The 24,327-nt window shown below is 40.2% G+C and overlaps 1 protein-coding gene across 2 annotated transcripts in view; it reads right to left on the bottom strand.

Moving 5' to 3' along the window:
• Positions 1-2,599: 2,599 nt before the first annotated feature.
• Positions 2,600-24,327, bottom strand: part of LOC111863470 — a 43,658-nt gene continuing 21,930 nt past the window's right edge. The window contains exons 3-6 of one of the 2 annotated variants that reach the window (XM_023849817.2): positions 13,657-13,781; positions 6,245-6,587; positions 3,761-4,125; positions 2,600-3,417 (exon numbers count right to left, since the gene is read on the bottom strand). In XM_023849817.2, coding sequence (XP_023705585.1) covers positions 3,795-4,125; positions 6,245-6,587; positions 13,657-13,759 — 777 coding nt within the window. In that variant the 5' untranslated portion in view covers positions 13,760-13,781 and the 3' untranslated portion in view covers positions 2,600-3,417; positions 3,761-3,794. Of the gene's footprint in view, positions 3,418-3,558; positions 4,126-6,244; positions 6,588-13,656; positions 13,782-24,327 lie in introns of those variants that run through there. The other variant, XM_023849816.2, reaches the window with a different exon arrangement.

Raw genomic sequence — 24,327 nt, 5'->3', positions numbered from 1 at the left:
TCCTACAATTCTATTCATTTATGTAAAAGCACTGTTTCACATTGCTAAGCTAAAAATTAAGAACATAAAAAATTTTTTGACACAAAATTCAAATATCAGGAACTGTCTACATTTTATATTTACTCCATGCTAGTGATATTCAGGTATGAGACAAGGTAAATATGTGGTAGTGTCACAGATGCTCATCTGCAAGATATAATTAATGATATTGCATAATTATACGACTGATATGCTTGCAAGCTTATTCTTAAACCATAATATGACAGTATTGTATTGTATCTTTTCAAAACTTAAGAAAATGGACGTTTGAATCTTGGATGGCTAAATTCTGTAGAGCGTTTATATCATAACAAAATATTTTAATATATTTAGTTATATTCTAATCTTCAATCAAGGCTTACTTATATAGGAAATTTACTCTTGAAGTAATATACAAATGTGATGTTGGCTAATTTTTGTGGCTGAAACAAGGAAACTTATAATTTATGTAATAATTGGCTAATATCTCCCATATGAAAAATGCATATGTATTGGAAAAATAACCCGTTATATTACACGTAGAGTCTATAATACAATAAGTTATACTCTCCTGTTTAATATGTTACAATAACATAACAATTAAAGAATAAAGGAACCAAATAAAATCAATAAATTACTAACCATAATTAAGAGAAAGCAAGGAGAAGTTTTCGTTAAACTTGTCAACATTTTATATTCGGTACAATCTTTATTACTGAAATTTAAGCAGTTGCATGCACTGCATATGCTGGCTGAATTACTTTTAAAAACATCCCTATCTATAATGTAACACGCACTTTAGATATTGGCTTCAATTTTGAATAAGTCTGGATGGTAGCTGCTAATGGAATTAACAGTTTCAGATAGCCAACTTGGGGTATTCCTCAATGTTAGAAATTAGTTATAAGTCCAGGGAAACCTGTCACCATAAAGAAATAGGAAGAAGGTGAAGTTGTTCTGTGCTTAATCAATTAAGAATCATGTCATGAAGACATGTGGGAAATAGAGGTATAGCTCCACTATTCTTGACCTTGGCATTAAATTGAGGTGAATGGTAAGCTTCACGCACCGGCCGCTTTACCCACAGGGATAGAGACCACGCTATCATTTGGATAGGAGGCTGGGTGTACCCCAAAACTGGTCGGGGCCCTGTGGAGTAAAAAAATCTCTTACTCCTTCCAGGAACTGAAACCTGGCAGTCAATTCCACTACACTTCACAAAATGTTATGCAGCAATAAAGTGCAGACAGATTATTGATTTTGTGAACACGGGTTTCAGAGCAACAAAACAGTTCTTGACTAGTTGAATAAATTTTAAGTTGTAAAAAGATGGTCTTGAACCATTTAATTAGTAAGTTGTATATACAAAATGTCCCAAGAAGAAAGGTCAGTATTCTGGGATGTCATAGTATCGGCCATTCTAAGATAAAACATGTAGTATATGTAAAGGTGTCCTATTGCGGACAGTTTCCGGGTTAGAGCTATTTCACTGTACAGTATACTGTATTGGAACGCCAAGCAGGAGGAGGTACAAAGTCAGCCCTTGGTCTTCTAGTTTAGTGTTTCTGCATGAGGCTAAAAACCTCAGGTCAGGAACCAATGTATTTTCATTGGTTGGGGGGTATGTGTGACGAAAATAACAGGTTCTATTTCGGGTCATTAGATTTATTAGCACTTCGGTTACAAAATCTATTAATTAGCTTTAACAGAGCACTATCATTGATTTACAAATTTTTCAGCCCAGTGTTGCACACGCACTAGGATTCTCAGGTTCCACTAGTCGTCTCCTAGCAAAAAATCTTAACACAGAAATTGGCATTTCAAATCACTATGAAATCTTCTTGCTATTTCGTCTTCAATCACTCTGGAACTAAACTAAAACTCTCCTGGAATGACTCCTTCAGATTATGATTGCTTCTTAAGTGTCCTGGACGAATTCTGCCATTCCCTAGGTTATTCTGGGAATCTTGTTACATAGCCACGGCATGTACCACACAGAAAACATATTTCTATTGTATGAACCTTTGCGTAACCTAGCTAATGGTCACACAGACCTCGTTCCTACAGTTGCTCGGCGCGGACTACATAGAAAACACAACCTCATCTACTGGTGCGTGTTGGACCGTATTTACAGAGCTGTTGTCTGGCACCATGTTGATCAAGCCTGTTAGAGTAGGTTAAGAAGCCGAGCACTAGATACCTAACGGATGACTTATTGAAATGGTTAAAGAAACAATATAAGGACAATGAGTTATATGTATGTGGCAACTCCTTGATTGAGATGGCTGTGGGTTGTAGGGCACTGATTCTCAGACGTATGCACTTGCATGCTACAAGTCAATGTCAGAAAACCTTAGTCCCATCATAGGAGACACTACATTTCTTTTAGGCTGCGTCATAGCTCAAGTGGTTAATCGCTGGCTTCCCATGGCGGCCCGGGTTCGATCCCGCATCTGGTCAAGTGGGATTGTGGTGGACAAAGTGGCACTGGGGTGGGTTTTCCCCGAGTACTTCGGTTTCCCCCGCCAATCTTCATTCCACCAAATTCTCCATCATTATAATCACACGGGGCAGCCTACAATAGGCCAATCAGTGGCCGCCATGCCGAGTGGACCCAGTTGGACTGCACCCCCACTAAGCGAATTAAAAAAAGAGCTTCTTTTACCACAATTTTATAGTTTTACAAATTTTAAGTGTTATAGTAATCATTAGAAATTCTTAATTTTGAGATCTCAATATTCCACCAAGCTGAAGTTTAAATCCCACCTGTTGAGAAAGAATGATGTACAGCTTGTTTACAGCAGCTGAAGGTAAAGAGACAAAGGCAGAAGGCAAATAATTGGGAAGGTCATCTGTTATATAGGACTTAAAGTTTCTTATAGAACCATACACCAAAGACGTAAGTATGTACATAAGTGACCTTAAATATAGTCTGTTCCATTCAAACGTCCCCATTATATCAGCTCTTAGAACAGAAAGTATGAATGGTAGGAAAATGAAGCTACAGGAAATACAAGAACAACTAAAAAAATGTATTTGTCACACTAATAAACCTCTACATGTGCACCATTGGTAGCACGAACACTACCCAATCTGTTTCAATTTCTTGCCACGTTCTTTCCAACAAGTCCATTGGTACAGTAGCAATTGTTTCACGGATGCGGGCTCGTGAATCTGGGACATCATTCACTGGAGGCACGAACACACGGTCCTTCATGTAACCCCAGAGGAAGAAGTCGAGTGGAGTGATGTCCAGCGAAATTGGTGGCCACAGAATTGGCCCGCCAGGTCCAATACAGCGATCTAGGAAGGTGGCATTGAGGGACCTCTGAACATCCAGACCCCAATGTGGGGGGTTCCATCTTGTTGGAAGATTATGTTAGGCTGCAGATCGACTACCTGGGGATACAGAAACTGTTCAAACATGTCAAGTTATACGCGGCCAGATACTGTAGCTTCACCGAAAAAAAACGGAAATAAAATTCTTTGAGTTTGTCTTTCATCTAGTGTTAATTATAATTATAATTGGTAATGAATTATAATTCATAAGTTATCACAATTTGTTCACAATGATTAATTTAAAATGTCGGAGATTTGAATGGAACACACTGTATGATGAAAAAACTGGAAACAATCCTCTGTGAACCAATGGCTGTACAGAAAATTTTAAAATGTTGACAAACTTATTTAAGAATATTGGTGTTAGTGTTATCAAAAGATACTTATATATTAGTTGGTATACCTAAGCTCAAAAACACAAAGGCAAAATGTCCTCTTCAGAATTTGGTGGAATGATAGAGCGCATCATGGCCTCTGGAAGCAACAGTGGTCACCAGTGGTGAAGTAGATGCTGGCAGAAGAACTGGCCCCGTTCCAGAAGCAGTAGCAGCAACAGATGTGCTTGCTGTGACTTGATCAGTTGCTGCAGGCTGTGTAGGAGACGGGACAAAAGTAGTGCAAGAAGCTAAAGGCGTTCCCGTGCTTGGAAATATCCTAGAAGTGGGTAGCACTGGTGACTCAAGTTGAGGTGCCCCAGAGCTAGATGTTTGCATCGAATGAAGAGGGCCTGCAGGGTTGAAGGTCTGCTGACTGAAGGATCTTCCATGACTGTAGAAGAAAAGTGCAAGTCAATGCCAGACCTCTCAATGAGTTCATGTACATAATGGCATACTGGCAACCAAATTAACAGATATCTTACCTGTGATTCATCATTTGGTTAGGTTCTGTTTAGTCTAGTCTGCTCCGCAGTCCAACTAGGAACAAGCAGAGCCTCTCGGAACAGTCGTAGTGGGACTTGCATTCTTATCTGCCAGCCACTCATCTTTTCCTTATATTGAGCATGGATATTTTTGACGCAAGTTACAAACACTGCCTACAAGACTACGTGGCACGGCTACATTCGTCCCACTGTAAGGGACCGCTACAAAAATTTGGATACAGTGTTACATTTAAACAATTGAAGGGTAAGATTTGAGGTTTTCACGGCGGTAGCTATGAAGAAAGCAGTCTTCCGGGATGTGGCGCCGTGTAGATAATGTGTTAACCGACGTTTCGGAGGAACATATCGCCTCCATCTTCAGGGTAGAAGAAAAAAGATGAAATCCGCGAGCGAGGAACCAGTATGAGCAGGTGCTAACAGGCTAAAGCCTTTTTTCTTCTACCCTGAAGATGGAGGCAATACGTTCCTCCGAAACCTCGGTTAACACAATATCTACACGACGCCACATTCAAGAAGATTGCTTTCTTCAGTTCAAAGGTACTTTCATGGATCATGCATTGTATTCAAATTAAATGTATATTTTTAAGTATAATTTTGGTTTTTGGTAGTGTTAATTAATATATTACTTTCTTCATTTTGAATTTGTAACAAATACACAAGGACTCCTGGTACCCATGCCTGGCTGTCTTCACAGATATCATCACATTCCTGCCTTTCGTGTTAGTATTAAATTCATGTAGGCAAAAAATATCACCGATAACAATGAAATGAGTAGTAATAATTCACAGAGAATAGATCATACTAATTATGCAATCTAATGGCATTTCCAAAATTATGTCTCAAAGAAATATTTGAGTAACAACTTTCTTTATTTCTTTTTACTAAAAATTGTGCAGTCTTCACTTGCGTTAACTATGAAACATTTCTTTTTATAAATGTAATGTTGCTAAAAAAATGTAGTTAAAACATGAAAATGTGAAATTTCGCCACGAAATCATGTTCTCAAATAACATGTCTAATTAAATTCTGAAAAGTTTTGTAGATGATTGCACTGAGATTACAGAGTTACCGAACTTTGCCCATAATCTGGTGTTTCTGAAGGAAACAAAGTTTGGCAATTCCATCTGTTTCCATCCTCTGCTTAAAAGACGGGGTATAGGCTTCATCCCAAAATCACAACTGATATTTTAAATTTTGAGGATTCCACAAACTACATCATAGTCCAAATTCACGAATTCTAGCGGCAAAGGAAACTCAATAGTAGCAGCGTTTGGAAACGGTCTCGCTTTTTCTTGGTGAATATGAACAACTGTATTAGAGTCAATTTTACCGACCACACAACGTATTTTTATTATTATTACACTACATGTTTCGACCTCAAGGGGTCATCCTCAGGTGTACGAACACAGCTGTACAATTACATGCAATGACATTCGTATTTTCACTTATTCGATCCTGTATCCTATTCAGGCCCACGCTCAATAATATATCAAGCTCCTCCCACAAAACACAAATTAAAATATTATTCCAAATGTCAAAATTTAAAATTAAAATTTAAAATTTGCGAATCGAATTTCAATTGAGATAACTAGTTATGCTTTCACTTTCACTTGTTATTCAGTCACTTCCTACTTACGTTCATCACTGCGTCAAGTTCGCTTTAACTAGTTTTATTTATATTACACGCAATGACGAATGTCATTGCGTTTAATTGTACAGCTGTGTTCGTACACCTGAGGATGACCCCTTGAGGTCGAAACATGTAGTGTAATAATAAAAAAAATACGTTGTGTGGTCGGTAAAAGTGACTCTAATATTAACTAAATACACAACAGGATGCAAGAAACAATTAATGAACAACTGTGTTTAAATACCAAGAACATTAATGAAAAGAATGGAAGTAACTGGCTACAGAAATTTCTTCTGCTTTGCCTCTCTCAGTAACAATTTCTTCAACAGACTTGCCTGGTTCTGGAATCTGTTTCTTCACTTAAAGGGATAATTCACCTGAGAAGCGGCACACTTCTGTCAGGATGCTGCTCATTGACTGAAGAATTATAAGGCGGTGGAGGTTCTGTTCTAGTCCCTGCAACGCCTCCCAGTTCATTGGCGTGAAGGTCCATTTCAGCAGAGCGTGTATCTCTTGAGAATGTGTGCCCCATTGCCATTGTAGCACGGCTGTCGGTTGGCGACAAAGAGCGAGCAACAACTGGCTCAAGATCCACCAGAAGACGTGAATTAGCCAAAGCTGAGTCTAACGGTGTAGTTGCCAGACTGTTTGGATTTGAAAATGAGTACATGTTGGCAACACCGCTAGCTGTGGAGGAACAGTGCATCCGGTACAGTGGCCCTGCCAAAGAAGCACATACAGCTTCAATGAATTGTTGTCCCACACGGTGCATTTCTTTAGACGTAAAACACTGAAAAACACCAAAGATTTTAGGAATTTATAGCAATTAAGAGGCCCCCTGTGGTCCTCTGAGATATGTAATTTGTACGTGGATACCAACTTTTCGGAGGAACATACTGCTTCCGCGTTCAGGGTACTTTTCTGCTCTGAAGGGAAACACAGCTACACAGAGCCATGACCCAGAATATCACAGTATGAAGACACACTCTCAGCATATGATTTAAAATGATAATTAGGAACAGTAAAACACATCACATTTGCATTCACTACAGTGCAGTAGGGCCAATTTATATGTTCTCTCTTTGATTGTGTGGATTTGCAAAGGAGATGAAGGTTCAGTAGGAAGGAAAACGTAGGATTTATTGCTGGCAATTCAGAAATGGTACAGTTTATCACATCCTTAATTAAAACCCAATTATGAGAAGTAGGAGAAATGGAGGCAAAGCTCCATATATCCCTGACTTTGGCACTACATGAAAACTAACAAAGTATGTCCTATGTGTAGTTTAACATGAAGTTCTGATCATTGATTTAATTTCATAGCTTATTCTAGGATACACAAAGTAAATAAGATTCATGTTTTTATAAGGCAGCCTATTCTGAAAGCGAATAAGCCACAGAGGTGAAGAAGACGAAAAGTTCATTTAGCCGAGCAGATGTTTACTACGTTACTGTTTGGGAAGCTGCTAGTGTCTACGTTGCATAGCACTGAATGATAAGATGAATCAGAGGGAATTTGGAAGAAGCAGCAGTGTATTTGAGGCATTATTCCAACATTTGCCTCAGGGAACTGAGGATTTTCGTAGTTTTCCTCAGTCTCTCAAGGGAAATGCCGGGATTGAAGGTCTCCCACCCAAACACTTTCCAGCTCATGGCTAATATACCATTATACCATCTGATGCTATATAAAGACACTCGTTCCCAGGCTCACTAATTGCATTTCGATCCATGTGACTATGTTGAACAGTAAATAAATGTTTTGTTGTAAAAGTGAGACAAGTGAATCCAAAAGGAAAAAGCTTTACAAATATTTTCTGGACTTTGTATCTTCACTTCCCGAATATCCAACTTTCCAGAAAAAGAAGCGGCCATGCTATAATTTAGGCGTGAAATAGAATTGAAGATAATTCTAAACCCAAAACTAACAATAAATTGTCTAAGTGTTTGCTCTCTTTGTTAAATCCTTATTGTACTCATCACAAAACGTGGAGCAGGATAAAAGATAAAAAAAACTGGGGTTTCCGCAATTGATTATCGATATTTCCTTACAGTCGACATTCTGCAGGTTTCGGAAACACAGGTTCATAACTAAATCAAGCCGAGAATTTAACAACCGGATTATCTTCCAAGTGGATAGGTGGAGGCAGGTGATGAAACCTGTGGCTCGTATCATTTGTATGCAACGTGACGTACGGGGCAGACATACCACGTGAATATTTCATTACACGAACATGACGGAACGACTGGTTTATGACTTGAGTCATGCTATATGAAAATTAATAACACAAACGTTGCTATTTCGTTTGACGCAAACAGAATACATGCTTTTATGAATGACGCGGATAAATGAGAGACTTTATTATCTGTGCTGCTAAGGCAGTCTACGTCAAACGTTACGGCCTCTGTACTTTGGGTTGGTACTAACGTAACAGCTTGAAAAAATTCATTTTTTATTTTCAAATTTGCTTCATTGGCTTTTAGAGTGACCCACATTGAACTTTACAAGGTATATTTATAACTGGATTGATGTGATTAACTAATTAATTACTATTTATTTATCTCCATATTCAATACCTAGTTATATTTGTATTTCATTATGACGATTATGTAAATTTCATAGGCCGTATTGCTTTGTCTTTTACGGGTAACACGGGGCTTTAACAGGAAATAATTTGAAAGTTACTGATATATATTTATTTATAACTTTGGCGGTTATGCTAATTGGTATAATATTTTTATATTTTATTTTTAGACGAAATTTAACAATTAAAATTAGAATGCAAACCGAACGAAAATTTATAAATGACGGATCTGGATCAATATCGGTAAATAATCCAATAAGAGTGACAGAGTCATGCAATGATTGCCTGATGATAACCCGACAAGGTCGAAACATGTAGCCACACTTCCACAAACAAACAAACATTAATACAGTAGTACTGATTTCTTTATTACAGAATTGTTATGTTGACTGATACAACAAGAAGTCTGTATATAATAAAACACAACAAGATTCAAACAATGAAGATAAACAGGAGGTGAATCACAGTTTGGACCAGAGAAGCGTCATCATCTACAGAGCTAAAATATCACGCATCCGTTAAGAACAAATAGAATTATAATAAAACAATTTATTTCTATGACGTCACAATTTTGAAGTGTTATACACACAGCTTCGAAATGGCTGTCTTAGATCTGCTCTTAGTGAAATGACCCCTCGTCCTGTGAGTTGCGTGTTAAGTAAAAGACTTCATAAACACTTACTCAAGTGCTCACATGTATTAAATCAAGTTATATAAATCAACTGGAGTTTGAGCTCAAGGATAAATTTGTTAATAAAATTTACCAGTAGATTCTGAGTGATTCTGACGATGGCAACACTAGAAATGACTGGATTTTTGGGCTTCGTCCATAGTCCGGTATTCTTAAAAAAAAAGAACACGACGTTTCGGAAAGAGATTCGGTTTCCGAAACGTCTGTTCTCTAGTTTCTTTGAAACACCGGATGATGGACAAAGTCCAAAAAGCCATTAATTCCGAAAGTATAAACAGGAACGACATAAGCACACTATAACTGTTGCCACTCAGTGGCCGTCTATATCAAACCTGAGAATTAAATCACTGGGTGATGTTCTGGGAAACCCTGACAAATGGATCAACGTTCTTGTAATCGCGGTGAATTAAAGTGATTGCTGTAGCAATGTGTATGCAGTCCGAACTGTGAGTCCCATTCAGTCACAAAACATTTTTTCCCCTTGGCACTACAGCCCCAGTGGGCCTAGGCCTATCTCCATGAACTTCTCCGTTCACTTCGGTTTTTCTAGATCTTACACATTCGGTAGGACTCCTTGGGCGGGTGATCAGCTCGTCGCAAGGCCTCCACCTGTACACAAACACAGAAAAACGCACACAAACATCCACGCATTGTGTGGGATTCGAACCCACAATCCCTGCTTCCAAGCGAGCGAAGACAGTACATGCCTTAGACCGCTCGGCTACCGTGACCGGCAGTGTATAAGAATAATATATAAGAATTCAGTTCGTACCTCACAGGAAACAGATCCGAACCCACGATCCCGGTTTCCAAGCGAGCGAAGACAGTACATGCCTTAGACCGCTCGGCTACCGTGACCGGCTCTTAAGTTATTAGTGACGCTTTTATTTTTGAGCCTTAACAACGCCAGACAGCGTTATGTTAGATGAGTGGACTTAGTATAACTACGAAACCATCTGTCAGGACAGGCGCTGCTGGGACTTGAACCCCTGCGACTCCATAGCACAGTTCTACAGAGCTATATCTCCATCAGCCTGCTGTTGTTCAGTCTGACAGGAGAAAGCGGGTGTTGCTGAAATTGTGAACAGCTGAACTTTACAATTTGATCACCCTTTTCACAATATTTCACTGAGGACTCACTTGTCTTCCCGTGCGTGTTTGTTACAGTAGTATTCCAATGACAGCCTCTTACTCAGCTGTTAAACAAGGGCAGATGAAATCTTGGGAACGCTTCCTAACATCCATTTCACAAACCTCCTCTCTTCTTCCGAACATTTCAAGAACTATAATATGCGAAGAAAAAAGGTATAAATGCCGGTCACGGTAGCCCAGCGGTCTAAGGCCACGCACTGTCTTCACTCGCTCGGTAGCAGCGATCATGGGTTCGAATCCCACTCAGGGAATGGATGCATAGTGTCTTTGTGTGTGTACAAGTAGGGGCCTTTCGAAGAGCTGATGACCTGCCCAAGGAGTCCTACCGAATGTCTAAAATCTAGTAAACCGAAGAGAAAAGGGAGAGTTTCATGGAGGTAGGACAATGCGCAAATTGGGGCTGATTAATTAATAAAGCACGACTCTATGAAGTCGCGTGCGGGAGTGGAGTTATTGCTTCACAGTTCTTGACCTCGGCACTGGACGGAAGTGAATGTTCAGCTTCACGCCCCGGTCACTTTACCCCCAGAAGAAGGAGCCTTAGTACCCGTCAGATGTGAGGCTTCATGGGCCTCAGAGTCTGTCTACGTGCTGTTCAGTACAGATAGAAAAAAGTCTCCTCCCTTCGGGAAATCGAACACCTGCAGTTCATACCGTAGACCATCACTAAACTGACTGAGCTATCCAGCCTCCCTCTCTCACCCTAAAAGGAAAGGGCTGGATGACCAATGACGGCGAGGCTTACTTGGCTGAGGGCGGGAATTACTTGATTGGATGTAAGACTTAATAATCAGTAATTACATCAAGCTGAATACTTCTTGAGAATGTACGTGTTGCTCAACTCGAGAAACTTCACGTCTGTTATCAAGACAGTGTTCACAAGAGCCGATCATTTTGCGTATCTTGGGCCATGTGAATGCAGTCCACATCCTCCCACCCTCTTCAAGATCCACCCATCCACGTGGTCTCTGCCTTTCAGTTTTCCGATCAACATTTTTGTATGAATTTCTCATGTCTCATGCCTCATGTCTATTGTGTGCCTTGCCTACTTGACCCTCTTTGATTTTCTCTGACTAACCGATTAATTTTACTTTCCGGCTATAATTTTAAGTTTTAAATTAAGTTTTCAGGCGTCAACACGCGCCATACAGACATCATTTTCTCTGACATCTCCCCTCGTATCTCATCAGAATGCTGTGTGCTATGTGCATGTTATAATTACAACCTTCACAATGGAGTTTTGCACGAAGCTGCTTGAACCAAAACAAGGGATAATTATTCTCCGAAGTTCCCATGAATCATTCACGAGTTTTGTTGTCAGATGACAGGAACAATTTGAGGGGTTGTAACTGCGATTTAAAACGACAAGTAATCCCATTACTATGCAAATAGAACGACTAGGGCTAAAGAGCATTTGGAGTTCTTAAACAAAAGAGGGGATTTGCACAAATTCCGTGCATAATGCTACGAAGAGAGAAGCAATTTACAAGTGGGTGACGGGTTTTTCTGAGGGAAGAGAACGCGTCAGCATCGAAGAGAGTTCAGGACTGCCAGGGACGAGAAGAACTGAGGAAAACGTTGCAAAAGTTCGCCAAACTGTGTGTGAAAATCGTCGACAGACTGTTAGGAGCACAGCAGAGCAAGCGAACATCGACAAAGAAACAAGAAAACCTTAACTGAAGATCTTGACATGAGAAAGGTGTATGAAAAAATGATCCCAAAAGAGCACTATCTTTGAGGGAGAGTTTAGCTAGTAAACAAATACTGTGCTGGAACACCCTCCCTGTTCATCAGATGTAGCCCCTAGGGACTTTTCTCTGTTCCTGAAGATAAAGGAAATATTGAAAGGAAGGAATTTTGATGACACTGATGACATCAGGATTAATATGACGGCAGATCTGAACACCATTCTGCAAAACCAGTTACAAAATTGTTCTGGCGCTGGCATCCGTGCATAGCTTCCCAATGGGGGTACTTTGAAGGCGACCATAGTGATATTCAGCAATGAGCTGTGTAGCAATTTTACCACGATGAGTTCGTGAACTTTATTGTCAGACCACGTACATTAGAAAATAAAGGCTAACGCCTGATAACCCAGCTCCATATCCGTTATATCAGACAGCATACGTACAAAATCAATACTGGTAGCTTTCTTGTAGCAGTGTGGAGTAGGTTATGTCAGAAGATCGCAAGGGTCAGGAAATGATAGGGGATTAATATTATTTATTTGTTGTATATGTTCCATAAGAATATGGAATTTTATCGAAAGTATTTTTATTTTTAGTTTCACAAGTGCGTAATCTACAGGAAATAAGAAAACGGAAGGCTAATTGGATTGGTCATATCTTACGCAGTAACTGCCTTCTAAAAGAAGTTATTGAAGGAAAGATAGAGGGGCGGATAGAAGTGACCAGAAGACGTAAGAAGATACTGGATGACCTTGGGGACAGAAGAGGATATTCTCATTTGAAGGACAAAGCTCTAGATCGCATCAAGTGGAGGAACTGTTTTTGAAGAGACTGTGGACCTGTCGTCTTGACAGATTACAGATGAATGAATGTGCGTAATGTGAGAAAACACTGTTTGTTGGAAGAGAGACAAAAATAGGGTGATAAAGTAAGAGAAAGCATACAACTTACTACATGATCACAGCGCGAACGTGCGGGGTAGTGTGCCCACTGACATCCCAATTCCGACAGACAGTACCGTCATCGTGAAAAAGAAAATTATCTCTAAATTCTGAAGGTTTCACGTGTTCTGAGCTCCCTTCACAAACCTCCTGAAGTCCTTATTTAGATCAGGACACGATGTTAGGACTCTCTAACGCAGAAAAAATATAATATATAAAAATATATAAAATATAATGTTCTCCTTTCTGAGACTTGTAATTAAAGTAGTGGATTAAATATGAGATTACATATTGTGGCGTGCTGGGAAGCCGGAAGGTATACTTCTACGAAAACGCATTACCAGAGGGCCGTTGCCTAAGAATACGTTAAGCAACAAACGCGTTTCCTCGGAGATGAAGGGACAACAGAGGCTTCGTTGCGTCACAGCGGCCGAGGCCAAAGGCGCTATTCCGTCCGAGACCAGGTTATAACAGTCCAGATTCGAGGGACCAGAGAGTTGACTGTTGGGTTCTAGACGCTGCCGAGAACAGTTCAGTCTGCATTTGACCTTAGAAGAGCAGTCAGTCTTCAGTTTGGCTTTGACTCTAGCAGAAGCAGTAAAAGTGAGCGTTCAATAAACGAATTCGCCAAATCCGAGATCTGTGTAAATTTATTCCCCGCGTTACCTAGGCAACACGCGACAATATTTTATTCTGGGTACTTGGATGTCGTGGCGCTTAGGTGTGGGTACTCACCGCCACTAAGACGGGGTTGGCGCTTCTTGTACAGAATGCAGCAGGAGCAGAAGCAGCACAACATAACAGTGATTATGATGATGGCTGCCACGACTCCAAACATTACGCCCAGTAACAGTGGCAGTCTGCAACAGCGACACAAGGCTCCTATAGAAATGCACAGCATAGGCTGCGTCATCATACATGTAACTTTTCGGGGCAGGCTCCTGTCTCCCAAAATCGAAGGTTTGTATTCTTCTTATTCCAGATTCTACTGCTGGCTCTGTCGGCAACATTAATAATAGTCTCATCATGATTATTGTGATGGTGATAACTATGGAAACAATAATTAAACTCAGTTCCTTCACATGAGTGTTTGCCAGGAGCAAGTGGCCTATAACACAGCATAAGAGATATATCCAAGGACTTCAACAGCAACAAATAAATACTAAAACAATACAAAAAACATGTTAATATAAACCATGAAATAAATCAGATTGAAGAAGTGCGTTTATGAAAAATTTTTATTTACATCTGTGTGTACATAAACTAGTGTTCTCATTCTGTCACTGGACGTTTCCTGGCAAGAGCTCCAACAGTGATTATACATCTGCTTCCGGCTCAAGTCCTCTCTAGACCCCTGTATAGAACTGCCTATTAACTGACTTTGTCCCTTTGCTTATATTGGCACAGACCACGCAATAAACACAACTCTTCCATTGTTGTGGTCCAACTGTCGCATTATTAAGAATCTGCTGCCTAGCAACGAGAATGTGTTCACCGAAGCAGTGTCCAGAAAGTGCCCTGCTATATCGCCCATCTCGCGGTCGTTACATAGCAACGGCTCTACATGCTGCAATATCTATTTGCTGATGATACCAAAACGCTTCATGCCATTAAGTCTCCTAAAGACTGCAGTCTACTGGAGTCCGGAAGTGAGGCCAGTTCACCGCTGACAAGATGAAAGTCAGCACAGCTGACATTCTGTATAAGGAAAACTAACATAACGATCTACAAGTATAACCCTTAACAACTTTACAGAATATCACATCGATGGCACAGTTGGGTCATTGTCCCTAAAATGTATCACGTAACAGCCTCACGGAAAGAGCAATGTTATTTATAATAAAATAATATTTTCATTTGAATTGTTTATACTCTTTATACTTTTATACTCCGACATCTGTAGCAGATCACGCAGCTTACATACTGTGTACAATACAACGCCAGTGGTTTCATGTGTTTGTAAAGTGCCTCTGATGATGGTTTCTTTTGAACCGAAACATGTAAGGCGAGCGAAATAATTAAGTGACCTAAGAACGTTGTTACACTCGACGGATTATTCATTGACAATTTGTAATATTTTCATTATTATTATATTCAAGATCTATAGGTTCGTTAGAATTATATAAATTTATGGATTATTCTTTGCTTTTAATTGCTAAAACTCGTCTCAGATATTCACACAGAAAAATAGAGGGGTAATGAGACACATGAGAAGTTGCTCTACAAATCATACCACAAGGACCGAGCCCTGGATGTGCACAATAAATAATTCAGTAGGATAAGTTAATGCATACAGCAGTTTCTGGTGCACAACAACATGTATCGTGAATAAAAAATGCATGGAAAGTCAACATTAAAATGAATTCTTCGCAGTTTATTTATCAGTTGAATACATCATGCAGTATTCGTATAGTCAGAGCAGTGTTCAGTGATGGTAGGGTTAAAGTTCGGGGGAACTTTTATATTTACTAATGTTACTAATGCATTATTATTATTAATGTAATGTAATTGGCACTGTGCTGTTAAGTTTGCACGTAAATAAACACAATTTGAATTGAATTATTATTATTATTATGTCCTCTACTTACAATTTCTACAGAACATTATGAGGGACTTTAATTAATACTTTTAAATTAATATGTATAACTTTTAAACAAAACATAGCAGAGGTTTGACCGAAGTAAGAAGACTTGGGGAAGGTTTCTATGCCCAGGAAGACAAAGAACGAGAAAGGGGCGTGATTTCTTCTGTTTCTTGGTAATTTTATTCCAGAATGTCGGACCTATTCAAATTCTAACTCATTTTAATGTTTTTATTTGCATGTCAAATACAAATTGAATACTGTCTATAACTGTCAATATGTCTGCCTCTCCGTCTCTCTTCAAATAACAGAACCCAAATTAAGAGAAAGGTTTGGACGACATTCAGTTATGATAGTCTACCTCTTCATTTCATGAAATATTTTCAGTTTTGCTCCACTTTATACATTTATAGGACCACTTAAAGAAATCTCACCGTTTTATTTAATTGCTTGCTTTCGAACTGTATAATGAATGAGAATACTCGTAGTTAAGTTAATTAACGGTTTTGAAGATATGTAATTTTTTGGTTTGAAATTTTAAAATACTCATATTTTGAAATTAACGATGTGTACGTTTTTAGTTTCATTTTATTCTTTGTTACACGGAAAATATAGTTACGAAATCAATTGTTACATTCCTTATTAATATTCGTGCTAACTTCCTTTCAGAGAAGGAGTTGATATTAAATTTCATTCCAGCTGAGCCCGGTTCGGTGAGGCGGGAACACTGCACTGATTGCCACGCACCAGCGCTCAGGGTGAGGACAGTCTGCACGTCACCAAGACGCGATCGTAATAAAGCACAAGCAGAGAATGAACAATGGAAAATCTTGGAACGTGTCTTCTGTCTCTTCATTTTCATCTGCCTCCCTCAATTCCTCACTGTCAGCGTGTCTGCTTGTCTCCAAATAACACATTCATTTTGTTTATCATCTTGTCGCAGTATTTAGGAGCTCGCATAACAAGAATGATTGCACTGCACAGAACTTTCTCTTCCCAGAGCTTCGTTAAGAGAAACTTGTAACATCCCTGTATACAATTTCCTTTCATAGGCACTTCTAATTATCCCACGTACACTGAGAATGTGAGAAGCATCATGTTCTTCATTTATCTTTCTCGGCATTTCTTGTAATAAAATACCACCCCCACTCCTCACAGGGCATGTAAATGAGTTCTTAAAATCGTTAAGTTTTATAACAAAGTTCTGTCACAATTTAATAAGAAATCTGAACGTTACGAAGAGTTAGTAGGGATAGTACGGAGAAGAAAAATGTCCTAGAATATTTCATGGTCCAGTTCCCTCATTCAGCAGTGCAAACAACTTACACGTGAACTGAGAACAAGTTCCTGGGAATGACAGGCATAGCAACTTGAGAAGAAGCGAATAATAATTTCTTGTCTTCAAGACCGCAGTTGGGAAGAGATTAATATTAATCACCTCTCCATAGTCAATTTATTTTCGCAAGAAACAAATATACTTTAATACAACTTTAATTTTTATGAAATGGAAAACGAAATGTACAAATAGTTCTGTATATAACGAACACTGATATCACAGGGGCTCAAACTCAGAACGTTTGCCTGCCGTCGTAATAGGGCACAGCCATCGCAGTGGCGGTGGAGGGGGGGTCATTTGAAGACCCTGAGATTTTCTAGATTATGTGGCATCGAAAGGGACGGCGATTGCTAAATGATTTGAAAAGGACTTGAAGGGAAACGCTGATGGTCTTCGTGGAGGTACGATTCCGGAATTTCCCTGGGGACAGAAGCAAATTTACGAGAAGTCCCGCACTCAGGACAGCCGGTGTAACGGGCGAGATGCAAACCCAGTACCTACGAGGCACAAACACAGAGAGCTATCTCCAAATGGACCTGCTCCGTGAGTGGAACCAGACAGGCTCTATAGTGTTGTACCAATGCTGCGCTGTGCATTGCACATTGTCTGAGACATGCCAAACATACACGCAGAATTGGCAGCTGGAGACAGTAGCACACACACACACACACACAAACACTGAACGTCCACGCCCTGAGTGGGATTCGAACCCACGATTCTGGCTTGCGAGCGAGCGAAGACAGTGCATGCCTTAGACCGCTGGGCTGGCTTGACCGGCAGACTCAGTCTTACCGCACTAATATAATAATAATAATAATAATAATAATAACAACAACAACAACAACAATAATGCCTAGCGTTCTGATCCGTCACAACTAAGTATGTGTAACAATAACTTTGATGGTATCATCGTGGCCAATTTCCAACATTCGAGTACTTCGTTTCGTTTAGTTTATGGACGTCAGCACACACGATCAATGAAGTTCTAACAATAGACACTCGCACTGCCTCTATCGGGAGCTTAAGAAGCACCCAGCCTGAACTCATTTGGAGACAAACTAATAAAGGTGACACTGTTTGTGCGTAAGTGATATAACTCACCTAATGACTTCTGCTACTTCTAGTGCGGTGACGCAAAGAAACTAAGCAAGGACTGCGTAAATGCGGTGCGTGGCTAAACCAGGACATGTCAATGTAATCACACGCCTTAGACAGGGAACTTTAGAATAAATTTGATTTAGTCGTACATTAGAATCTCTGCAGAGCAGGTTTGTGTAATAATATTGCGTGATTATTGGGAGACAGGACATGATAAATTGCATTTTTACAATTTTGTTTTTCAGTTATTTGTAACCTACATTACGAGGCGCAACACCGTACGTCACTGCTAGCCCTGCACGATCAGATCAGCAACAAGCAAATAATTCGAAACCGTTATGTCAACTTCCCTTCTGTGGTTGTCACAGGACAGGAATAAGTTAATAACAAAGTGACACGAAATAGTGTTATTGAGATCATGATCACAGATCACTGACTGAAGCTAAACCTACAGTTTATGTTACATTTGTTGTAGTTGTAATTGTGTTTTCATTGTGAGTCGTGTGTCCTTCATTGTTTGTGTGTTGTGTTTTGTTTGGGAGTGGTGTGTTATTTTGTGTGACGTGTGTTATTTGTGTGTTTTGTCCAGTTGTAGAACCACGGCCACTGGGTATAAATCCATTTGCAGTTTTAAAAAATAATAATGAATAATAATTCTCTTGGTTATGATGTAGAAGCATGAAAATAACAACAGAATTAGGCTGAAAGGGCGACAACTCGTGTCCTCCATTAGTATTAAAATTTACACCCGCCAATTTGAAATATACACCTCTTAGTACATCTACATTAGAAGCAGATGTACAGTACTATCTCAGTATGTGCATATCAAGTCTATTCTTTTAACTTGATCAGATGTTGAAACCTCGACAGATTTCTATCTTACACGGGTGCATTCGTGGAAGGTACCACATTTAAAAGAAATTTTACAATTATTGTACTTAATAATAAGGGATTTAAAATACCTGAATCATAAATTTCTTATAAAAGGTAAAATTGTCCCTATGCTTAACTAATTAAGCACTACGCCATGAAGGCGTATGGGGGAGTGGATGTACAGACCCACATTTTCTTAACCTCGGCACTAGTTGGAGGTGAGCCGTCAGTTTCACGCCTTTACCGAGTCACCTCCGAGGAGTGAGCCCCGGTACCCATTGGACAGGGGACTGTGTGAGCCCCAGAGCCGGTCTGGACGCAGTAGAGAACATTCTTGACACTACCGGGACTCGAACTCCCACCCCTCGGTCCTCCACCCCGTAGCCAGTCGCTATACCGACTACGCTATCCCGGCTCCTGCTAATATTAATAATGATAGAAGAAATAATACAAAAGAATTCAAATAATTGTAAGCTTATGGGGGTTATTTCATACGTATGTAAACTCTGGGAATGTTGATAATTTATACTTTCGGATGGTTTGTATTTTAAAACATAATTTGTAATAATTCGCATTCCCTAAGCGAGGTATAATTTGAATTCCACGCTCAATAGTTGATTGCATGTAAATTATTCAAAACATGAAGATATATAGGAAACAAATACTTCACTTCGTACTGGTAGCGCTCTCTAATTGTTAATTAATAATTACAGAAGTTAATTTATAGAAACGCATTCACCGAGCCTGAAAATTGGTTCAGTCTCCACTACAAGTGGACAAGTTAAATGCACATAATTGCATACAGAATTCATAATGCCTTTCATCCCTCATACGCCTGTATAGTGCATGTTCACGCATTGCGGACCGAACACTGCCAGAACAGCAGCGCTCTTGTGGCATTTGAACACACTATTCCTTACGCAATGCTGTCCTCTTTTGATCTTCGAGTTCCTGCTTGCACATCAAGACTTTTCTTTCCTCAGTCCCTGACCTTCTAGTAAAAAGTGTCACTCTGCTAGATGGGATTCAGCTGCTACTGTTTTCTCTAGGGACTCTGGCATATTTGGCACAAAAAATCTTATTAATTATATTGTCTTGTGATTTAGTGACTAGACGGGGTTTGGATTGTTAATTGGATTTATTGAACTCTTACGCAACTCGTGACTACATTTTATGAATCACTGTCACACAGATACAAGTGCCCATAGTAGCGTCTTCACTAGCCGTTGTTCAGCAGCGGCTTCCAACGGCAGACGTTCCCCTTACTCTGAGTTCCCGAACTATCCCCGTGCCTGAGCTACCAGTTTCTAACAGCAACTGCTCACAAGGATTGAACTGCAACAGTCCTTTAACTCACTCACTTACTCACCAATGATCTCGCTCAATTGAACGTGCTCTACTCCACTCTACACTACTGCTTATGTAGCACCGACACGGACCACACAGGAAACACAACAATTCTATTGTAACGTGCGCACATGCTGCGGCCATTATCTAGAAACGGCCGCTGTTTAGAGAGTCACCACTTGGTAACGGATCTACATGCAACAAACTTTTATAATAATAGATAATGCAAGTTGCCATGTTTGTATGTGTTTTGTTTCTTTGTTTCCTCGTACCTACTCTTAACTGGTCTTCAGGTTCTAGAGTATGCACAAAAACAAATAAAGAATCCATCTGAAGTGAATTGAATAAATATTATTTCAGTCTTGAATTTACATTAACAGAATAGGAAATGTAAAAATGTAAAAAGTAAAGCTATCCCTATAACAGGCCGTGAAGGCCCATAGGGTTGTGAGACGTTGAGGTTCCCACATTTTCTAGACAATCGGCTCACAGATGGCGGTAAGGTTGTCAGCCTTACGCAGGAAAATTGTTCATTTACTTCCTGGTACTCATTTCTGTTAGAGGCTGAGTCAACCTCAGGGCCATAGTACGGCTGGAAGGATTAGATCAACTGAAAAAAAAATCCAATGACCTCATGGGGATCTGAACGCGCGACCTTCCGGCTCGTAGCATAGTGCTTCAACTAACTACGCTACCGCGTCCCCCGTAAAGTAATTAATTTCCTGATTCTGTAAAAGGCGAGCCATGTGTGACGATGTTCGTGATCGCTAGCTTCTCAACTATCGTTGTTGGTGGCGGTGGTGGTGGCGGCGGCGGTGGTGCCGGCAATATTTGAACATTAAATTTTTCTGACAGTCGTTCTCGGACACTGACGTAGTTCGTGCTACTTGGTGGCATTCTTAGCTAAATTCTGTGATGATGTGCTGAACGCTTCTAAGTTCTAGCAGGATTGTTTGGTGCGTTGCAGCCCTAATATTTACTGGCTGACATTACACACTACCGGAATGGGACGGCGTGAAGTTACATCTGTTGGCTACTTGTTCCGAAAGGATTCAAATCTGTGGGTACTGCTCAGGGTAGGCCACCTACGGCCAACGGCTCTGTACCACAACTGAGGGCCTCACAGCAGTGAATATTAGGACTACAGTCGCTCGGGATGTGACATCGTGTGGTTAAAGGGAGTCATATCCCAGAAGATGCAATATTTATATAGAATCTCAAATCTAATATGAACGCACACAAAATGTCTCAATATTAGTCACGTCTAAGAGGAACCGAACTGTTCGATTTAAGGACATTTTCCTCTCAGAAGTAAGATAATATCATGATTAGTGCATCTTCCAATTCATAACAGCTGTAAAATTGCTTTCACCGCAATAATTTCTTAAGGAGTTCTAACAGGGTAAAGTCAGTCAGGATCAGAAAGGACTGTGGTTGGGCTCCTTAAAGCCTCAGTCTCCCACAGACGTCCGGAAAACTGGTGCTTTGCTGAAGGGCATGAGTGAGTCTAACAGGGAGAACTACTAGACATTCTAGGCTTTACTTGGATTGTGGCCCGCATATTTGCTGTGTATGATTCTCTGCGTGATCCTAAATATTTCAGCAGTTAAAAGTCGTGGTTACATGACATGCATCATAGTTTATCATCAGATATCTCAACACAAATCTGGATTGTGCTAGGGACCCCGAGTTTCGGTGGAAAGCCTTCGTATTTGTGTTGCGGGTCCCAGTAACGACTAAACTTCACAGTTTTCAATGTTCCAGGCAAGCAACGCTTCTGCTTGCTTCCAAACAGATACCCCGGACACTTTATTAATACATTCAATATTCTCTTCTATCGATAATTGTTGCAGAAATCTGGATACGCTAAAAGAGTTCACTTTAGACAAGGTTGTACTTTCCTGAATAACGTGAAAATTCTCTGAACCCACCCCACTCCCACTTTGTTCGCTAAAGCAGGGAATGTCATGTGTTCATTTTCCTTTATTACACTCTGTACCCTGTCACAAACATCCTGAATGGAATCTTTAATGAGGAATTCTGCTCTGGGGATATTTTCGATTGGATTCCTTATTCAACTGAATTATTAGCTCCAAAATTTTATTTGACAGTCAAGTGGGCATAGACTCCTCGTGAAACGCGTGGCGAAATCGTCAAACAAATTATGTATGTACTAACATTCATCGACTGCTGCTATCTGTTTTCTTATTGGAGAGGAGATAATCTATCTATTAATGTATCTGTATCTATCTTTATGTATCTATATCTATATATAGATATACACAGGACAGCACAGACAGAATAAACACACACAGACATCCATGCCTCAAGTGGGATTCGAACCCACGATCCCAGGATTCGAGCGGACGAAGACAGTTAATGACTTAGTTCGCCCGCCCGCTGTAGTCGGCGCTGAGGCGATAATATAATTATCATTTCACAATATGACCGCTGAATTTGCACGAGTTAACAAAACGCAGAACACCAAGCAATGAACTGCAAAGGGGCGATNCTGGGTACGGATGATGCAGCAGTGGAAGCAGGGTGACCACCTCCCGAAGTTAAAACATCCCTATATGTTTTAGTAGCAGCATCACGAGTAGATGAAAGGGCCTCTGATGATGTGGAAGGCGGAGGTGTGTGAAACTGGCGTAAATCCCGCAACTGGAGTTTTAGAGCAGTATTATCACTTTTAAGTACTTGCACTTCACAGCTGAGCTTTGTGACCATGTCCATAAGGGATTTCACCATCTCCATGGTGCATTCTCCATTAAGGCGAACCGCTTCAAGCTGCCGGCTAAGGGAGTCATTATCCCCAGCAGGAGAGGCAGAACATTCCATCCCAGATGATATCTTGTTTGTATTATTCTTAAGAAGCGACTGCTCCTTCCCAGTAACGCAATTATCACACGTGAAATTGTAACAAAAGTGTAAAAACTTTAAAGCCATCCTTATAACAGGGCGTAGAGGACCATAGGTGTGTGAGACGTCGAAGCTGCTACATTGTCTGTAGGAAATCGGCACACAGATGGCGGTGAGGTTGTCAGCCTTACGCACCAGCCGCTATTTAACCCCAGGAAGATTTCTGGTACTCATTTCTGTTAGAGGCTGAGTCGAACCCAGGACCATAGTGCGGCTGGAAAGATTAGGTAAACTGGGAAAAAAATCCACCTCATCGGGACTCGAACCCGCAACCTTACGACTTGTAGCATAGTTTCCCAACGAACAACGGTATCGCGTGTCCCAGCACCTTAATTCAGGTACATTTGTTACATAGAAGTGCCTATGTATAACCCCCCATATGGGTGGGTTTTATAAAAGCAGTGGTCGAAAATACATTTTAATTAATTTACATCAATACCCACATACAGCATGTGAGTGGTACAAATTACGTAAGGATAAAACATTTGGAAAATAAAGTTGCTTCGAAAAACCGCCTGCATTTTATCCTATTTTTCTCACTTTGACAAAATATAAGCAGGCTTATTAGGTCGTCATGTTGTTTGTCTTTGTGTCCGCCCCCCATTAACTTCTGAATGCCTGAACCAATCTTCATGAAACTTGGTATGTACATAATGGCACCTGAGCCCATCTCAACGGCATACCATAAATCACTCCCATCAATCTGTCTGTATGTGTATCCTTGTATTTATACTAGTCAACGGCTCGGTAAAGAACGTTACCGCTGCAACGCATACACAAGAAAGAATACGAACATTGTTGGAAGCGGAGTTTTCTATGCAGTCCGTGTCATATCAAAGGAACTTGTTTTTTGTGTGCACATTAATTCAGTTTAGTTGCAGATACGTACAGGGCAACAGTCAGTACAGCTCTGACACAATCACAGCAGCAATCACTGAAGTAGCCCTATATTTATTTGTGTACACATCCTGTACGGGTGTGAAACTTGGTCTCTGACATTAAGGGAGGAACAGAGACTGAAGGTGTCTGAGAACAGGGTGCTGAGGAGAATATTTTGACCGAAGAGAGATGAAGTGACAGGAGGTTGAAGAAAACTGCATAATGAGGAGCTTCGTAACTTGTACTCTTCTCCACGTATAATTAGAATGATCAAGTCAAGGAGGATGAGGTGGGCAGGCCATGTAGCAAGAACGAGGGAGACGAGGAATTCATATAGGATATTGGTGGGAAAGCCAGAAGAAAGCCACTG

The sequence above is a fragment of the Cryptotermes secundus genome, unplaced genomic scaffold, assembly GCF_002891405.2.
Source record: "Cryptotermes secundus unplaced genomic scaffold, Csec_1.0 scaffold2860, whole genome shotgun sequence".
NCBI classification, from domain to species: Eukaryota; Metazoa; Arthropoda; class Insecta; order Blattodea; family Kalotermitidae; genus Cryptotermes; species Cryptotermes secundus.
Note: the sequence above shows the minus strand (reverse complement) of the source record. Positions and strands in the feature narration are given on the sequence as shown.